Here is a 17,673-nt window from a genome sequence, read left to right as displayed (position 1 = left end):
CAGCTGTCTAAAGGAGCTGAAGATTATTAAGTTTTTTTCTATAAATAAATGCTATTAATTGTTTTAAAATAAATATTAATTGTTTTAATAATCAATTCTGACTCAAAAGACGAGCACTAAACTGAATTAATATACACAGCTAATAATCCCTGTATGAGTGAACTGTCTGTCCCTGTGTACAGCCAGAAAACCCTACATTCACACTAACAGGCAAGAAGTCGCTCGTGTCGCTTGCAGTTTGTCTAACGATCTTTAACGATCTTTTCTACTTCCTTCCAAGCTTTATTTTTCTCCGCCATGTCTCTATACACATTTACTGAGAGGTTGTAGTGCCAGTCCCAAGCCTGTACCAACTTGAAGAGGGTTGCATCAGGAAGGGCATCTGGCGTAAAAACTGTGCCAAATCACATACGGACCAGTGATCCGCTGTGGCGACCCCTAACGGGAGCAGCCGAAAGAAGAACAACAACTTACCTAACAGCAATGATAATAAATTGTTGTTCTTTATAAGGTACACATTACTGCACTACCATTATAACTATTCAAAATAATAATAATAATAAAAGTAATGACATGCTTTAAGTTTGTTTAAGATGTTCCATATGTCTATTTGTAGACATGGACAATGAAAACTGTGTGTAAGATTTACTATTTTCAACCTTTTCTTTGTAACAGGACTGCTAAAAAAGCGATCTTCCTCCATGTTAATTAACATTAATCACCACTGAGACACACACACACACACACACACACACACACACACAGTATTTATACAGTCAGGTCCGGAAATATTTGGACAATGACAGAGTTTTTGTGATTTGATGGATTTGAAATAAAACAATCAAGATGTGATGGAAGTGTAGACTTTCAGCTTTATTTGATCTCTCTTATAGATTTACGTTGTTTCTTCAGCCTAATGATGGCCTCCTTCACTTGCACTGAGATCTCCTTGGCCTTCATATCGGTAGCTCCAGTCGAACAGCTGCCAAATGCCAACTCAATACCTGATATCAACTCCAGACCTTTTATCTGCTTCATTTGTCTTGAAGTAACGAGGGAATGGACCGCACCTGGTCAGTTAACGTCTTGTCAGTCAATTGTCCAAATACTTTTGAGCCCCTGAAAATGGAGGTACTTTGCTGAAAATGGCTGTAATTCCTAAATGGTAAATGCCATATTTTTGTGGAACCTCTTAAAATAAAGCTGAAAGTCTAAACTTCCATCACATCTTGATTGCTTTATTTCAAATCCATTGTGGTGGCGTATAAGGGCAAAATCACAAAAACTCCGTCATTGTCCAAATCCTTCCGGACCTGACTGTATATTTTAACGTTATCTCTGATGTCGAACACCTGATAGCACTGACTTAACTGATGAAAGATATAAATTGCTTTGAAGATCATGTTTAGCCTGGTTTTTTTAAAAAGAAAATAAACTGAGAAAACTTTTACAGTGTTGAATAAAAAAATAACGTGTTCTGTCGTGTACAGTTGGACTGATAGAAACACTGTAAGATATCCAGTGATCGAAGTGTATCAGTGTACGTGTTAATCCAGCGCCGGCCTTGTGACTGTGTTATCTGAGCGAGGGATGAGTGTGGAAACACTGGACCATGATTCCTTGATCTTGACGCTCAGCTCGTATGGATTATTGACTGAAAGTTGTGCTTCTTTCCGCTGGTGTTTTGATCCTAGTTGGACTTTTGCTTCTGGACACTGTGCACACTGATTAAGAGTCCAAACATTAACAGTGATTAAAGTAATTAGTAAACTTGTTCTGTTTGAAACCTGATGCTTTGAGGGGAGGGGTTTACAGCAGCATGTGGGCTGAAGAGAGAAGAGTGAGAAAAGTTTACGAGAGAAAGCTGGTCACTCTGGAAGGACACTCAGGAGTTTTCTTTTTAATGACGCGATTGCCACAATGATCCTGCGAGATGGAAAATGAGGGAATCCTGCAGAGTTGAAGCTTCCTTCTGATACCTCATGAAAAAATGTCGCTTTGGGTGCTTTTACCCCTCACTTTGCCTCTCGGCACCATCTCTGGAGCATGGATTGTGTGAGTGTGTAAAGATCCATCGCTAATTCCAGTACTAACTCCGCTTTCTACGAGGATGTTAATATCTAATGTGTGTCAATTAAATTTGCATATCATAATTATAATTCCCTGACCTTAAGCTACAGTGTATGATATTATCATATATTAATAGTAATGTGAGTCATAAAAATAGTGCATGTTTAAGCAAAGATTTTTTCAATAGCATGTTTAGCTCTTTAAAAAGCAACATCACAATCTACTATTTGGGATTAAATGAACTACAAAGAGAATAAATTTTAAAATGAAATAAACTAATAAATAGGAAGTACAGGAATACAGCATCCGTGTGTAACACTCTCCAGAAAAGGCAAACCACAGGCTTAAAGAAAATTAAAATTTAATTAAAATGATCAATAAAAGTGTCCACAATAACAATATAATGATAATTACAACCATGCAGCGCATACATTGTGTGTGTAAACACTGAAAATTGTTTAATCGTTTAACATGGTTTACGATATGTAAGGAATAAAACACTATAACAGCAAGGTGTGTTGTTACAGGAACGTAATCAACATCCACCATGAAGTGTTTATTCCTCTTATACCACAGCGATTTACAGACGATTACAGTTTCTCTTTTATTAAATAACGATACATCATACTTATTATAGTTACATTTAATGTTGTGGAACGTCTATTAAACAAGTTAGGTCCTGTTCTTTCTTATATTATAGCAGCTATAAATGCTGGTTCCTTCACCAGCCTCTCTTTTATTCTCTTTTGTTCTCATTCTTATGGTTAATAAGGCAAAAACTACAGCTTATCATGTTCCTGAGAAACCACAAAAAAGCGTAAACTCCTCTTTCCTCTTTGTCCTCTGACTGTTACAAACCTCTGACACTGGAGACTCTTTCCATTAATGTTAAATAAAATCTCCTTAGAAGAAGAAAACTTCACTGTATCACCGGTTGCACCCATTTTTCTTTGCTAAATAACACATTTTTTCATTTGTTTATTATTAGACTTAGATTTCTACTACAAAGTGCCCTCTAGGGTGTCCTTACAGTGGAGAAAATGAGACGCAGTTCCCTAAATGCTCCTGTATATGCAAGGAAATGTGATATAATGCCCTCTAGGTGCTCTTAAGATAATAGAATAAAATAGATTAAGAGCATAAGCTCCATGTTTCAAGTGTTTCCTGCAGAAAATCCAAAAAATATCTTCAGTTGTGTCACTGAAAAAGAGTTTTAGATGAAAATCAGAGCAGGTCTGTGAGCGACATGATCTCTTTACATCATTTCTGCATTTTAGTGATGATGAAAATGTTTAAAAAATTTGTCTATCTCTCTCTCTCTCTCTCTCTCTCTCTATATATATATATATATATATATATATATACTGGATAAAGCCTGCTTTATGAAAGCTGTAAATCCTTTACTTTAGCTAGAACTGAACGTGGAAATAAATAAATAAATGAACAAATAACTCACTGTATTCTGGGTGAAAGTTCAGACGTAAGCTGGCATCGTTGTCGAGTTAAGTTGTTAATATCACACTACATCAAACACAACAGCAACAATGTCCTTTATCCCGAAAGCTCTGAGACAGGAACAGTGGAGTAAAACTCAAACCCATCCTCGTCTGAGTTATTATTTAAACCAATACCTAACCAGCTCAGATCCTGCAAGGCTACAGCTCTGCATAACACTGCTACACATTCAGTACTGACCTGAATCGGGGTGATAGAGCAGGCGAAGTGGATTAAAGATGCTTTTATACAGTTACTCATTCACTAACCTCCTTTTCTGTACGGACGCCAGAAAGATGTCTAACTCATTGACCAGGGATAGACGTCTTCACTCAATCCACTGTTTTGATTTTTTCCTAATATTTTACTGGATGTCCATCTATGGATTTATATTTCTCTATTTTTCTTATTGTTACACTTTATCTCACGTTCTTAAAAGTTTATTTTCTGTTCTTTTTTTTTTGTTAAATTTTCACCCTTTGTCTATCTTTTTGTCTCCAGTCATTTCTTGAGTCATTGTGATACAGGGAATGGTTGTTTAATTTCTCCAAAGTGTCTAAAGTTAGCGTCTGTACTTTTCACGCTGAATCTACTGAAGCTAGTGTAGCCAATAAGAAACAGAAATCACCCCAATATTTTTTTTGTTGAGGCGTACACGTTTTGCTCAGATGACATCCAATCCAATTCTCTCGTCAAAGTCATACATTGAATTTTATTTGTCATGTGCACAGTACGCCAGAGACAATTGTACATCGAAATGCTTGTGGTAAGGCTCTGTAAACTCGCTACGGCACAGATGCAACAGAAAACACACAAACCTTCTTTGAGAGAAGTGACTAGACAGTAATTTCAATAAATACAAATAACATGATGAGGTTTAGGACACAGTGCGACTTCCTGTCTTTTATAAAACAAAACTTCTTATATAGAACAAAACTTCACCACCATGTTACCGGGGCTGCCATATTGGACTTTTATTTATTTATTTATTTATTTATTTATTTATAATCTCAGTGCAGTTTAGTATAACTCCGCCCCCTAATCCACACCCTCTTACATTTGAAAGAGAAATTGTTTGTACGGACGATCTGCATGAAAGTTGATGTAAATACAGGCTCTTGCTGCTATTTTACAAAATCGTTTATTTATAATTGACATTGCAGTGCTTAATGATATTAATATTAGGGCATATACATATTTACATACACAACGGATTTTGGCTATGATAGATTTTCATTACATCTTTGCTGAAGTTCGTCTCTTAGCTCACAAACCTCACACACTAAACATGCCCTGGCTAATCGATTACATTTGGAGGAAGTCAGGGACGATGTATTTAATGGACTTTGCTTTAAGCACTTATCCAGTGTAGAAACGCACAGAGATTCTCACTGATTCCTCCTGCCAGTCCATGGACTTAAACTTAGATACAAAGGTCATAGATACAAATCCTTAACCTCTGAGATTTCTCTTTCTTTTCTTCCCTACAGATATGCCATGGCAGTGTATAACCAGCATGTCTGCCCTATAAATAACTGGTAAATTTATTTACTTTTACATAACTCACTTCCTCTTACTGTCTTATACAGTTTCGTTTAGAATTTATTACACAGCAATAACATTTCTGTGGGTTTGTCTCTGTTTTTCCAGTATGTTGGATTTAAAACAAAACAGTGACTATTATAGGATTTACATCTACACGCTACATGCGAACAGCAGCGTTAAAAAGTTTTTCGGCTGTAACTCAGTGACTCATGGTGCCGCCATGTTGAAGTGACATCACCGAACCGCAACTCAGAGAAGTCGTAGCTCTTGAAAAACTCTTGATGTAGGAAGAACGAGCTGAGGAGCCGTTCAAATGGATCTTTCCTACTCGGAAGTTGGACATTTCCCAGTTCCCATGTGATTATGAATGCAGCATAAGCTACAAAGTGTGAAAAAAACATTGACGCCTCCATGAAATCGTGCATTTTGTTAACAACAAGCTAGCCAGCTAACATTAATGATTACGAGTGATTGATATGATTATTCACTTTACTTCTTTATATATTTGATGCGTCTGTGTTTGTTGATCTAAAATAAATACTATTATAAAATCAAGTCAAGTCATATAAAGTATAAACTCATATAAAGTAGCGAAGTGATGTTTCATTTACGGCCGATGGTGCGAGCGGCCATGTTGGCATGACGTCACTTGGTGAACTCGGTGGTTAAGTTGACCTTTCCATCTTTCCGTGCTGAAGGGGCATTTTCTTTTGTTTTGCCTAGTAAGCTTTAGACAAACGAAGCATTAGTAACTAGAAAGACAACAGGAAATAATGACCATATAAGGAAAGCAAGACAAAAAAAAACAGAACAGAGGGCGTAGAGAGTATGAGGGGCAACGGGGGCAGACTCAGAGCAGACGTGACAAGTAACCAATCACTGGTCAGTTGTCAATAATTAATATTGATCAGGAGACATGGGGCAGTCAGTGCATTGTGTCTGGGGGAAAATGAATAATTTTCATTTCCATGCCTCTAGTTTGGACCCTTGGAGTCATCGACATATTTCTTTTCCTGTTTAGGATTAACGTGCAGGTTTGGTCAATGATGAGATGAAATCAAAACTTTCCGATTATTTTTTGGAAAATGTTCCACATCACAAACGTGACTGGTGTTAGTGTGAAAGTGCGAAAGTAGCCCTGAACTCAAAAAACGTGATTTTTTAAAATTGATTTTTAAACAATTGTTTTGATTGTTATTTGGATTTTTGGTTAAACTTGTTACCAGAGCACAAAGTTCACTTTTTAAATATTTAAAACAGAGAATTTCTCAGGTATAAAACTGGAGATAATTGGAGAATAACAAACATCAGAATAATATGGATGTTTAATACACGCAACAAGTGTGTGTGTGTGTGTGTGTGTGTGTGTGTGTGTTATACAGGGTGTATAACTCATCCTGTGAGGAACCTCTGGTGATGCAGAGTGGACAGTTTCGCTGCTGCACTCTGGATAACATCCCTCTCATCAGGTAGCTGATACCTGAATTAATACACTTTCTGATTTCTATTTATTCCTAATTTTCTATAATATCATTATAATTTAATATCAGACAGGCACAAGAGAAATCAAAGACCACAGAAAATAAATAAATAGATAAATAAATTCCAGACTCCTAGAGAAAGTCTACACTTTACTAAAAGAGACAGAAGAAGAAGAGTTATACGCTACATGGCTTTAGTTAGAGCTTTAATATTTTTTACAAAAATTATTTTATATTGCAACGTGTTATTGTAGTTTTGATTTTTTTTTAGTTTAAATTCATTTAAATGATTTACAGTACTGTGCAAAAGTCTTAGGCACCCTATATTTTTTAGTACAAACTTTGTTATAGATGTTTATTTTCTGGCTTCTACATTATTGATTCAGTACAAAAACATTTTAGATTCCAAACATTAGTTTTCCAGCACAAAATGAAATGTTACAGAAAAATGTTTGTATGTCAGTAAAGAAAGCAGCAGATTCCATAAGAGACACTTTTCAGATAAAAACATAATGAAGGCTGCTGGGTTTCGCTGCAGAAATAAGAAGCGAGTCGACAGTCAAAGTCTCCAGAAGAACTGTGGCTGCTTCTGCAAGATGCTCAGTAACACTTCCAGCTCATTTCCTTATAAAACTGCACACACTGCTCCTCAGATACTGATTTATTTATTTAAAGCGAAGGATCGTCACATTAAATACTGGCTTTGTTTCATTTATTACTGTTTACTGCTCTTTATAGTACTTTTTTTTTAATGTAGAAACATTTAGTTTCATTATTTTTTAAGGTGTCTTTGCTCTACAGCATTTCTTTGCATGTGCCTAAGACTTTTGCACAGAACTGTATATTAATTTAAATTAATTATTTAATTACTTAATTCATTTGTTTTATATATTTTTTAGTTTTCATTAATAAATTCATGCGTGGTTTTGTTGTTTGTTTGTAGGTTTTGTTTTTATTTTATTTGCTTTTTATTTCATTTTTTCAGTTTCTGTTTTTATGTTTAGATATTTTAGTTCAGATATTTTTTCTTCTGATCTGTGGCTTAGTGGTTAGCACTGCTGCTGCGCACCTCCAGGGTTGCGGGTTTGATTCCCGCCTCCACCCTGTGTGTGGAGTTTGTATGTTCTCCCTGTGATTTTGGGGTTTCCTCCAGAAGATTTGTATTGTAGGCTGATCAGCATTTCCAAATTGTCCATAGTGTGTGAGTGAATTGTCCAGATTGTCCCCTGGGTATACTGTATTGAATTTTGGTATACTGTTTCTTTTCTTTATTTTTTATTGTCGTATTAGTTACGTTTTTTAAAAAATAAATATATTTTTATAGATAATACTTGCATACTGTATCTGTGCAAATTTGACAGGCTACACATTTATCCACCAGATACCTTTTTTAAAAAAATGCATCCACTTAAAGGTGGATGTTTAGGTCTCTAATGTTTAAAGTATGATTTTTTTACTCCTTGAGCCCACCCCCATTCCTGCCCATGTAAGCAAAGCTCCGCCCACAGAACCTACGGCGGTTCTACTAGAATTAGCAATAGCTACGATTGTCATGACACGTTATAACCCTATAAACACACAATATATGGTTTACAGTGATTTATGAGAATGGTCACTAGTAAAGTACCGTATCTGCTTGATTCGTCATGTAAAGCCGGCTGTTCAGACACTTCAGAGCTTTCACCGGTAATAAATTACTCCATTATGGAAAAGTGCTGTGAGTGTTTATTCTGGTTTTACTACGTTTCTTGTTGTTAAGGTTTTTTTTTGCTCACAGGAGAATTATCTGGCTGTGCTGGGCGCTTAACAATTTCAGACTGAGATGGGGGCGGAGCGAAAGGGGCATTAGGGGAGTGTCTATAAAATGGCCGACAAGAAGCTCGTGTAAACATAAACTAGTGCTACGAATAGTAACGCTGTTTTCCAAATGGTTTCCTTTTCCACATAAAACACCTGCCGTGGCATAAACAATTATCTTTTATCACATTCTATATATTTTCCACGTTAGAAATAAAAAAATGACTATTGCACCTTTAATGTGTAATATGAGTGCTAAGCCTAATCTTGGAAAGTCAATGATTTTAATTATGTCAGCATTTTTATTAGAGAAATGGATTTCATCAAATTGAGCCAAGTTTAGGAGCAATTTTGTTTGAGCGGACGATTTCACATACGTTAATTTCTCTCTCTCTCTCTTTCTCTCTCTCTCTCTCTCTGTCCCCTCTCTCTATCTATTCTGTCCCTGTGTCTGTCTCTCTCTCTCTCTCTCTCCAGTAAATGTGGTGTGTTGCCTCCAGAGAGTTGCTGGTTCAGTCTCCTCTGCAGTATTGGATCCTTTCTGGGTGAGTGATGGAGTCGATTTCCATCCAAATATACACTCACCGTCCACTTTATTAGGAACACCTGTATACCTGCACGTTCATGCAATTATCCAGTCAGCCAATCAGGTAGCAGCCGCACAATGCATCAAATCATACAGATCCAGGTGAGTTAATGTTCTGAATCCGGCCCTGTGTGTGTGTGTATGTGTGTGTGTGTGTTCCAGTGATGCTGATTGGTGTGTGTGTGTGTGTGTGTGTGTGTGTTCCAGTGATGCTGATTGGTGTGTGTGTGTGTGTGTGTGTGTGTGTATGTGTGTGTTCTAGTGATGCTGATTGGTGTGTGTGTGTGTGTGTGTGTGTGTGTGTGTGTTCCAGTGATGCTGACTGGTGTGTGTGTGTGTGTGTGTGTGTGTTTGTATGTGTGTGTTCCAGTGATGCTGATTGGTGTGTGTGTGTGTGTGTGTTCCAGTGATGCTGACTGGTCTGTGTGTGTGTGTTTGTATGTGTGTGTTCCAGTGATGCTGATTGGTGTGTGTGTGTGTGTGTGTGTGTGTTCCAGTGATGCTGATTGGTGTGTGTGTGTGTGTGTGTGTGTGTGTGTTCCAGTGATGCTGACTGGTGTGTGTGTGTGTGTATGTATGTGTGTGTGTGTGTGTGTGTTTGTATGTGTGTGTTCCAGTGATGCTGATTGGTGTGTGTGTGTGTGTGTGTTCCAGTGATGCTGACTGGTGTGTGTGGGTGTGTGTGTGTGTTTGTACGTGTGTGTGTTCCAGTGATGCTGACTGGTGTGTGTGTGTGTGTGTTCCAGTGATGCTGACTGGTCTGTGTGTGTATGTGTGTGTATGTGTGTGTTCCAGTGATGCTGATTGGTCTGTGTGTTTGTGTATGTGTGTGTTCCAGTGATGCTGATTGGTGTGTGTGTGTGTGTGTGTGTGTGTGTGTTCCAGTGATGCTGACTGGTCTGCTCCGCTACGCCCAGGTGATGGAGCAGCAGAAGCAGGACAGTGTGTTGAACATGATGGGGCTCTGCTCCGGCTGGCTTTGCGCTGCAGGACTCAGCATGGTGGGAAATTTCCAGGTACGGAAGCCTCAGAGGGACATTTTACGTCTTTATCACTTTGTGTACTATAACAGTATGAGTTTAACGCTCGTGTAATATCACTGACATCTGTATCGATGTGTTTATCTGTCTTCTCATTAATCTGTTTGTCTTTTTAATCTGCCTGGTCGTCTATGCTCTGTTGTCTGTGTGTCAGTTTGTTCAGTCATTTACCTGTCTGTCTGGTCATTCTGTGTGTCTGTCTGTCTGTCTTTCTTGAGATTCACCAGTGTCTTTATGTGTCTTCTTACACAAAGGTCAGTCTGTCTGTCTGTCTGTCTGTCTGTCTGTCTTGAGATTCACCTGTCTCTCCATCTGTCTTATCATTAACAGGCCTGTCTGTCTGCCTTACTGTCTGGCTGTCTGGGCATCTATCAGTCTGTGTGTGTGTCTTATTGTCTGGTTATCCACAGCCCTGTTTGTCTATCTGGCCATCCACCTGTCTGTCTGTCTGTCTTGTCATTCACCTCTCTGGCTATCTGTCTGTCTGTCTGGTTATTTACCCATCTGTCTCCCTGTCTGTTTCCCTGTCTCTCTGTCCAACTATCTGTCTGTCTGCCCATCTGTCTGTCTGCCTGTTTGTATGTCTGGTTATCCACAGGCCTGTCCATGTCTCTGTCTGTCTTGTCATTCACCTGTCTGTCTGTCTGTCTGACATCCACCCCTCTATCTGTCTATCTGGTCATTTACTGTAAATTGTGTCCTTTAGTTATTGATCTGTTTTCATGTGTGTCTCATCATGTGTCCATTTGTCTGTCTGTTTATCTGTTTCAGTGCTCACTTGTCTGTCAGTATGCCTATCAGTCTGTCTGTCTGCCTGTCTGTCTTCTTTTCTCCTTATCCGTTCTTTTCTCCTTATCCGAAGTCTGTGTGTTCACCTCTCAGTTTGCCTGGTCACCTTTCTATCTATCTATCTATCTATCTATCTATCTATCTATCTATCTATCTATCTATCTCTAATCACTCATCACACTCCATTTGCAGTTTCTAATAATAATGTGTTTCTCTGAATCAGATTTTATTTATACACACCCGACCACGCCGTGTTTTCCTTCACTGCATTAAAGACTTTCTGCCCTGCTGTTAGAATGTACTGGAGGTTTGGTGGAGCTTTGATATGCCTTGGCTTCAGGCTGGACTTTTATTGTCTTTATTGTATTGTATAAAATATCTAATTTGCTCGCACTAAAACAATTCCCTGCACACTAGGGCTCCAGATGGCTATCTCACGGTAGTTTGTGCACACTGCATCCTCTGATTGTGTGATGGTGAATAAGTGTTTCATCAAAGACATTCTTAATTTTTTTTCATTCGATCCGCTCTGTTACCTGTCTGTAGTTCTGTATTCCAGTAATTATTATTAAACCATGAAAAATTAGCTGTTATTTGTAGTTTTTCTCTTATTCATCATATTACTGGAGGAGGAATTTTAGTCAAAAATATAGCAGTTACTTCATGATTAAAGAGTGAAAGCAATCCTAAAGGAAAAAAACAATCTTAGAAAGCAAAGCATTACTCTCTAACTGGATTGGCTGTTACTAGTGGACATTTTCTGCCAAATAAATCATAGTATAAAATAGATGATATAGAGCCATGTTCCTATATTATGTTAATGTTCAGAGTTGGTGACTTTACTTCAGTATTTATGTGGGGAAAGTTTTGTGTATTCAGAGTCGGGTTACGCAGGTGGTTAAGTCAATTTTCTGAGCTCCCCATTCAATTATTAAACTCTCACGCCTCTTAGGTTACCAAATTTATCTTCACTGGAAGCATTCAAGATGGGGTTTTTAAATAGCCATTACCTTTAAATACAAGCACTTGCCTTTACCCCCCTCCCCCCCCCCCCCCCCCCCCCCACACACACACACACACACACACACACACTCTACAGAGTAAAACAAACCGATAGAGAGTGAAAGATAACCTATAGCATGAAAGCATCTAAAGAGTGAAAGCAAATAAAAAGAGTGAAAGCAAATCTAAAGAGTGAAAGCAAATAAAAAAGAGTGAAAGCATTAAAAAAGAGTGAAAGCAAATCAACAAGTGAAACAAACCTATAGAGAGTGAAAGAAAACCTATAGCATTAAAGCAAACCTAAAGAGGGAAAGCGAATAAAAAGAGTGAAAGCAAATTAAAAAAGGAGTGAAAGCAAATCGAAAGAGTGAAAGCATTAAAAAAGAGTGAAAGCAAACCAACAAGTAAAACAAACCTATAGAGAGTGAAAATAAACGAAAAAGAGAGAAAGCAAATCTACAGAGTCAAAGCAAATTCTAAATTCTGCCTAAACCTCTTCTGTAGATTTTCTACATTTTGTTGCTGTGAATAAAATGACGAGACAGCGAATGTTCAGAGTAGAGCGAGTACATTTCCTCTCACTGTTCTGTGAAATCAGAGCCTGGCTTGGACTCCTGCTGGTTCTGGTTGCTGTGTAGCCACTCCAAACTCTTCTCCTTCAATTCCTTTCGGTCTCGGGAAGACATCCGGCTTGGAATGTTTACTGTAAACGGTTCGGTTTCTTTCAAGCGGGAGTGAAAGCGTGTGTACCATGTGGTGTAGAAAAATCTCATTTCAAAGTGTACTAACACAAAACACTGTTTCTCTTTCATCCCTCTTCCTCCATGTGCTAGAGGTTAACAAGTTCACACACACACACACACACACACACACACACAAGATGAGCAAAATTTGCGAGACAAACATCATTTTGCTCCAAATCCATTTGCTTTAAATCCATTTCTGAAGATTTTTATTGTATTTTATTTTAGCCTTGTATCCTTTCTATGGAGTGTGTGTGTGTGTGTGTGTGTGATGAACTACTAAAACTTCACAAGACGCATATTATACTGGCTATTATGTGTATTACATATTACTTGTGAATTATAATGTTAAAATAAAACCAGAGTGAACTGGTTTGCAGTTCAGATTTTGGTTAGTGTCTGAAATTCTTTCACTCATTTATGAGACACGATAAAACACAGCATATCTCTGGTCTCTGTCATTTGCTTCTTTAGTTTTGGAAATTTCTGCCTCAAGCCACATCCAGTTGTTTAGTGATGTCATACAGATGTGCTGATGTGGTTTAGGACACAGTCAGACTTCCTGCTTTCTTTACACATCAGCTATATATGTGGCATCACCACATAGCTGAACACTATACTGTCATGGAAGCTGCCATCTTGGAGAGTCACTTTTTACTTCAGTGCAGTTTGATATGACTCCGCCCCCATAAGCCCCGCCTCTCAGAGATTGAAGCGGATTCTTCTAGAAGCTGGAAGTTCTTCTATGATCCTAGATTGTGTTAATACGGTCTTTTGTTTAATAAAAAAATGAGATTAGGAGGCACAACAATGTTGTTTAAAACAAGTGTATGTACATTTGGGTTTATGTTTATGAAAAAGTTTCTTGTTGTTAGCTACATTAGCTTTGTAGCAGCAGAGCAAACCTGAAACAGCAAATATTTCTTGGCAGATTGATTACATCTGGGGTTGTTGGAGATGTTGTTGGTGTAAATTTCATTTTTGGTAATGTGTATTGTTAAAAGCACTCTCCGAGAGAGGAAATCCGCCACAGCCTTCTGCGCCTCCGCCCTGTGGACCACCTCGAACTTAAACGGCTGAAGTGCCAGATATCAACGAGTGATCCTTCATGCGGTGGAGCCACTGGAGTAGGGTGTGGTCCGAACAGAGGGTGAAGGCCCGGTCCAACAGGGTGTATCAGAGAGTGAGGACCGCCCAGTGTAGAAATAATACTGAATTATGTGTGCATGTGTGTGTGTGTGTTTCAGGTGGACTTTGCTAAGGTGCTGCACTATGTGGGAGCGATTCTGGCCTTCCCAACAAGTCTGCTGTTCGTGTGTGTGCAGACGATCCTGACTTACCGTCTGGCAAAAACACACACACACTGCCGAACCGCCCACCTCCGACTGACACTCAGCCTGCTCGCCCTGATCACACTCGTTCTCTGTATCCTTTACCGTGTGTGTGTGTGTGTGAAAGAGAGAGAGAGAGAGAGTGTGTGAGAGAGAGAGAGCTGCATTGAGAAGACAGTACTGAAACACTTTTATGTTTTATAGCTCCCTCTGCTTTCATTAAACCTCTCTCAGTGTTTTTTATGGTAACAGTGCCGCATGAGCATATGCTGATATTAGTATTCACAAGATGTTATGGGATGTTTTATATAGTAAATAAAGTACATTGACATTTTTACTTTTTAACTCTCATAAGCACTGAATAAATATTTAAGAAGCATTGCTTGAGCATTTTTGAGCAGCTCACTCTACCTTTCCAAAGTTTGTCATTATTAACACTCATTATTTTATTCATGAACAAATTATATAATGGGGAGTAAAACAATTTGAACCAGACACCAAAGGGTGATTTCCCATTTTCTTAGTTATTAAATAATTAATAACAAATTATAAATTATATATTGCAAGTATCTATATACAGTGATTTTAAGATTTCATCACCACTTTCCAAATTCAAGGCGTTTAAAGATTTCATTTTACACCACATTGCTGTTGAACTCTGGATTCTGATTGGTCAGAAGGTGTTGATTAATTTTCTATAACAGCAGCTCTGACAGTAGTGCAGCTGCAAATCATGCATTATCGTTTCTATAGTAACTGCTCATTCACAGGGATTCAAAAACATGTAATTGTTGATATGGTGAGGTTTTCTGTAAGGAGATGTTTATTTAACATTTATGGAAGGAGTCTCCAGTGTCAGCACTTTGTAACAGTCAGAGGTAAAGCTGTAACTTTAAGTTTTTCGACATCTTCAGGACAGAGGAGTTTACGCTCTGTGGTTTCTCAGTAACACGACAAGCTGCGTTTTTTTTTTTTTATCTTATTAACTTGAAGAGAGAGAATAAAAGAGAGAGGCTGGTGAGGGAAAGAATGTTTATAGCTGCTATAACGTAAGTGAGAACAGCAACTAACTTATTTCATGGATGTTCAACAACTTTAAATGTAACACTAAATGAATAAAAAGTATGATATGATGACGAAGTTTCCTATAACAGCATGACGTAACAGTCATCCAGCACAGATCTCACAGGTCTTCACTTTTTACAGCTTCCTACAAACCAGTAACAAAATATTTTTTAGGATTGAGAATATACATAAATTACATAAAAAAAACATTATTATTTGCCTGTTTTCCCAGTATAAAGTGAATAGCTTTAGTGTTTATCTGCTTGGTAAGGAAGTAATTTTATTTTTCGTCATTTATAAAATACCCCACATCATGTTATAAAGCCGATGTGTTATTCAGTGTGTTGCGTGGTAACATCTTCTCTGAATTATTTCTATCGCATCTCCTGTTTTGCTCTGTTTTCTGTGACATTCCAGTTACAGTTGAAGCTCTGATGTTCAGTATATGGAGCTGATGGATGATCCTTAACCTCCTGTGCTCCAGGTGGCGTGTTCTTCCCGCAGGACAGTTTTACCCTGCAGCACTCGGCCGCTTTGTGTGAGTGGCTCTTCGTCATCACCGTGTTGCTCTTCTACGGCACGTTTGTTATCGAGTTTCGCTTGGTGTCTGCACACACTTTGGTGGTTCTGATCCAGAGAGGACAGCAACAGGGTCTTTCTCAGAACGAGTGTAAACAAGAGAGGGCTTAGTCGCTTGGATTAGGACTCGGATTAGATCCATTTGTCCAGCAGAAGATACCAGCGAGAGCTGAAGGTAGATGAATAATCTGCGACTGCATGGGTCGGCTGCATTTCTGTTAAAATCTTCTCAGACTGGACTGAGTAATGGTGCAGTTTGGGTGGAGCTCATCATATTATTCCCTGGTATACCTGGAGAAAGCAAGCCTTGGGTCTATGATAAAGGATAACATTTCTCTGAATGAAAGCACTGAAAGGATCACGGTGCCATTCTCGACATTTGATATAAGATGTTATGTATCATATTCTTTACACAATTGTTTTGTGTAATATCTAACGTGGATGTTAAACGTGTAATGTGGTGGTCTGGGAAAACCCGCCTGAAGTTCTTCCTGCCTATAACATACTGTACATCTTTAGGAAACTATACATATATTTTTATTGATGTTCTAACCTTGCCCTGATGTTTGTACAGATGTTGTTTAAGGAGCTGGATTACGAAACGTAACGGTACACATGCTGCCTTCAAGTCCTCAGAAATTCACGCGTACGTGTTCGGAGGTGGTGGTTACGACGTGGTGTGTATTCAAGTGGTTTTGGAATTGAAGAACTGAAAAGTTAACGTGCAAAATTATTGCTTAACTCTTTCTGCTGTAGATGTCACATTTGCTGTATATTGGAGGCTGCCGTGACTTCTTTTTGTCACTGACACACCCACAGCTCGGGGTTCATGGAGTTCCCGGGTTTGTAATTACGACATTGTCGTGGTGTTCAAGTGTGCTCGGCTCATAATTACGATATTTCTGACAGGAACTGAAGTCAGCACTAAACCTAATTATTTCAGTTTGTAATAAGAAAGTGGTTGTCAAAATGTCTGTGATGCTCCTGCGCCTTCATCATCCAAACAGAGAAGAGCGCTTGCTTACACTATCTGTACAGATGACACAGTTTAAAAATGTTTAATTGACCAAATAAAAAGACATTAATAACTAGAAATAGAGTCAACAGAGCAGTTATTTGCTACACTGATGTTAGCGTGAACAGAGATCAGTGGAGTGAAGGCACAAGGATGAGGCTCATGTTTAAAGTAAAGTGACTTTTACCTCAGGTGATAAAACAGAGACTGATGTGGATGATGTTGTGATTCAAACGGAGAACTTATTTCCTGTTCTTTAAAATCTGTCAGTAATAATGTTCTTAAGTACATTAGGTTATAAATGTAGAGGTGGTGGGGGATTTGGTTGCTTTTCAGTTGAGATATATAACATAGAAATGACAGCACAGTGTTTAACAACTCTTAGAATAATTAATGATATAAATATAATATAATGCTTGCTAATAATCTACATCTATATGTTCTTTGTTGTTTTTATATGAAAATAAATGATATTCTTATTGAATATGGACTCAGTGCTGGATGGGCGGGGCTTCTGAACAGCCTGTCAGTCAGCAGACTGTGAATAAAAGCTGCTGTAAAGATTGACACAGTTTTCATATTTATTATTTGTATGTCTGATTTATTACATATTCCCTCTCCTATTTTCACGTTTGTTTTTTCCTTGCCACTGTCACCTCTGGCTTGTCATCTCATTAGGGATCTAAATCTAAATCCATATTCAGATATCTGTAAAGCTGCTTCGTGACAACGTCCAATGTTGAAAGCACTACATAAATAAAATTAAATTGATTCAGTTGAATTGAAGCTCCTGACTTTTTACTGCAGTATAAACTCATAAGACAGTATAAAAAATAATAAGATTTAAAATATTTTTAACACAGTTTGATTTTGTTGCTTTTATAGAAGACTAAACATAAATAGTGATTTTTTTCTCTCAGTGTTTGAGTCATTACAGGATGAAACACTTCCTGTACAGTTCCCAGTATGTGACAAATAAAAAGTTTACATTTGTCATTTGAAATGCTTTTGATAGTCAAAATACACTTTAGTGTACAATTGGAGCTGCGTAAGTACATCTGATGCAGTTTTATCTTTGGTTATAATACACTGTATGGCCAAAAGTATGTGCACCCTGACCATCACACTCATATGTG

General features: G+C 38.0%; 1 protein-coding gene across 4 annotated transcripts; it reads left to right on the top strand.

Moving 5' to 3' along the window:
* The first annotated feature begins 86 nt into the window (after positions 1-86).
* LOC113527068 (transmembrane protein 150A) lies at positions 87-17,318 on the top strand. 4 transcript variants are annotated; one of them, XM_026914560.3, is made up of 7 exons: positions 87-2,055; positions 5,055-5,102; positions 6,492-6,578; positions 8,865-8,932; positions 9,859-9,989; positions 13,795-13,972; positions 15,428-17,318. In XM_026914560.3, the coding sequence occupies exons 1-7, from the start codon at positions 1,991-1,993 to the stop codon at positions 15,631-15,633; spliced, it is 783 nt and encodes a 260-aa protein (XP_026770361.2). In that variant the 5' UTR covers positions 87-1,990; the 3' UTR covers positions 15,634-17,318. The 4 variants fall into 4 exon arrangements, with proteins under 4 accessions (XP_026770361.2, XP_026770362.2, XP_026770363.2 ...); XM_026914561.3 differs by lacking the exon at positions 5,055-5,102; XM_026914562.3 differs by lacking the exon at positions 6,492-6,578.
* Positions 17,319-17,673: the final 355 nt, after the last annotated feature.

The sequence above is a fragment of the Pangasianodon hypophthalmus genome, chromosome 12 (genome assembly GCF_027358585.1).
Source record: "Pangasianodon hypophthalmus isolate fPanHyp1 chromosome 12, fPanHyp1.pri, whole genome shotgun sequence".
NCBI lineage: Eukaryota > Metazoa > Chordata > Actinopteri > Siluriformes > Pangasiidae > Pangasianodon > Pangasianodon hypophthalmus.
This window is presented reverse-complemented; position numbering and strand designations above follow the sequence as displayed.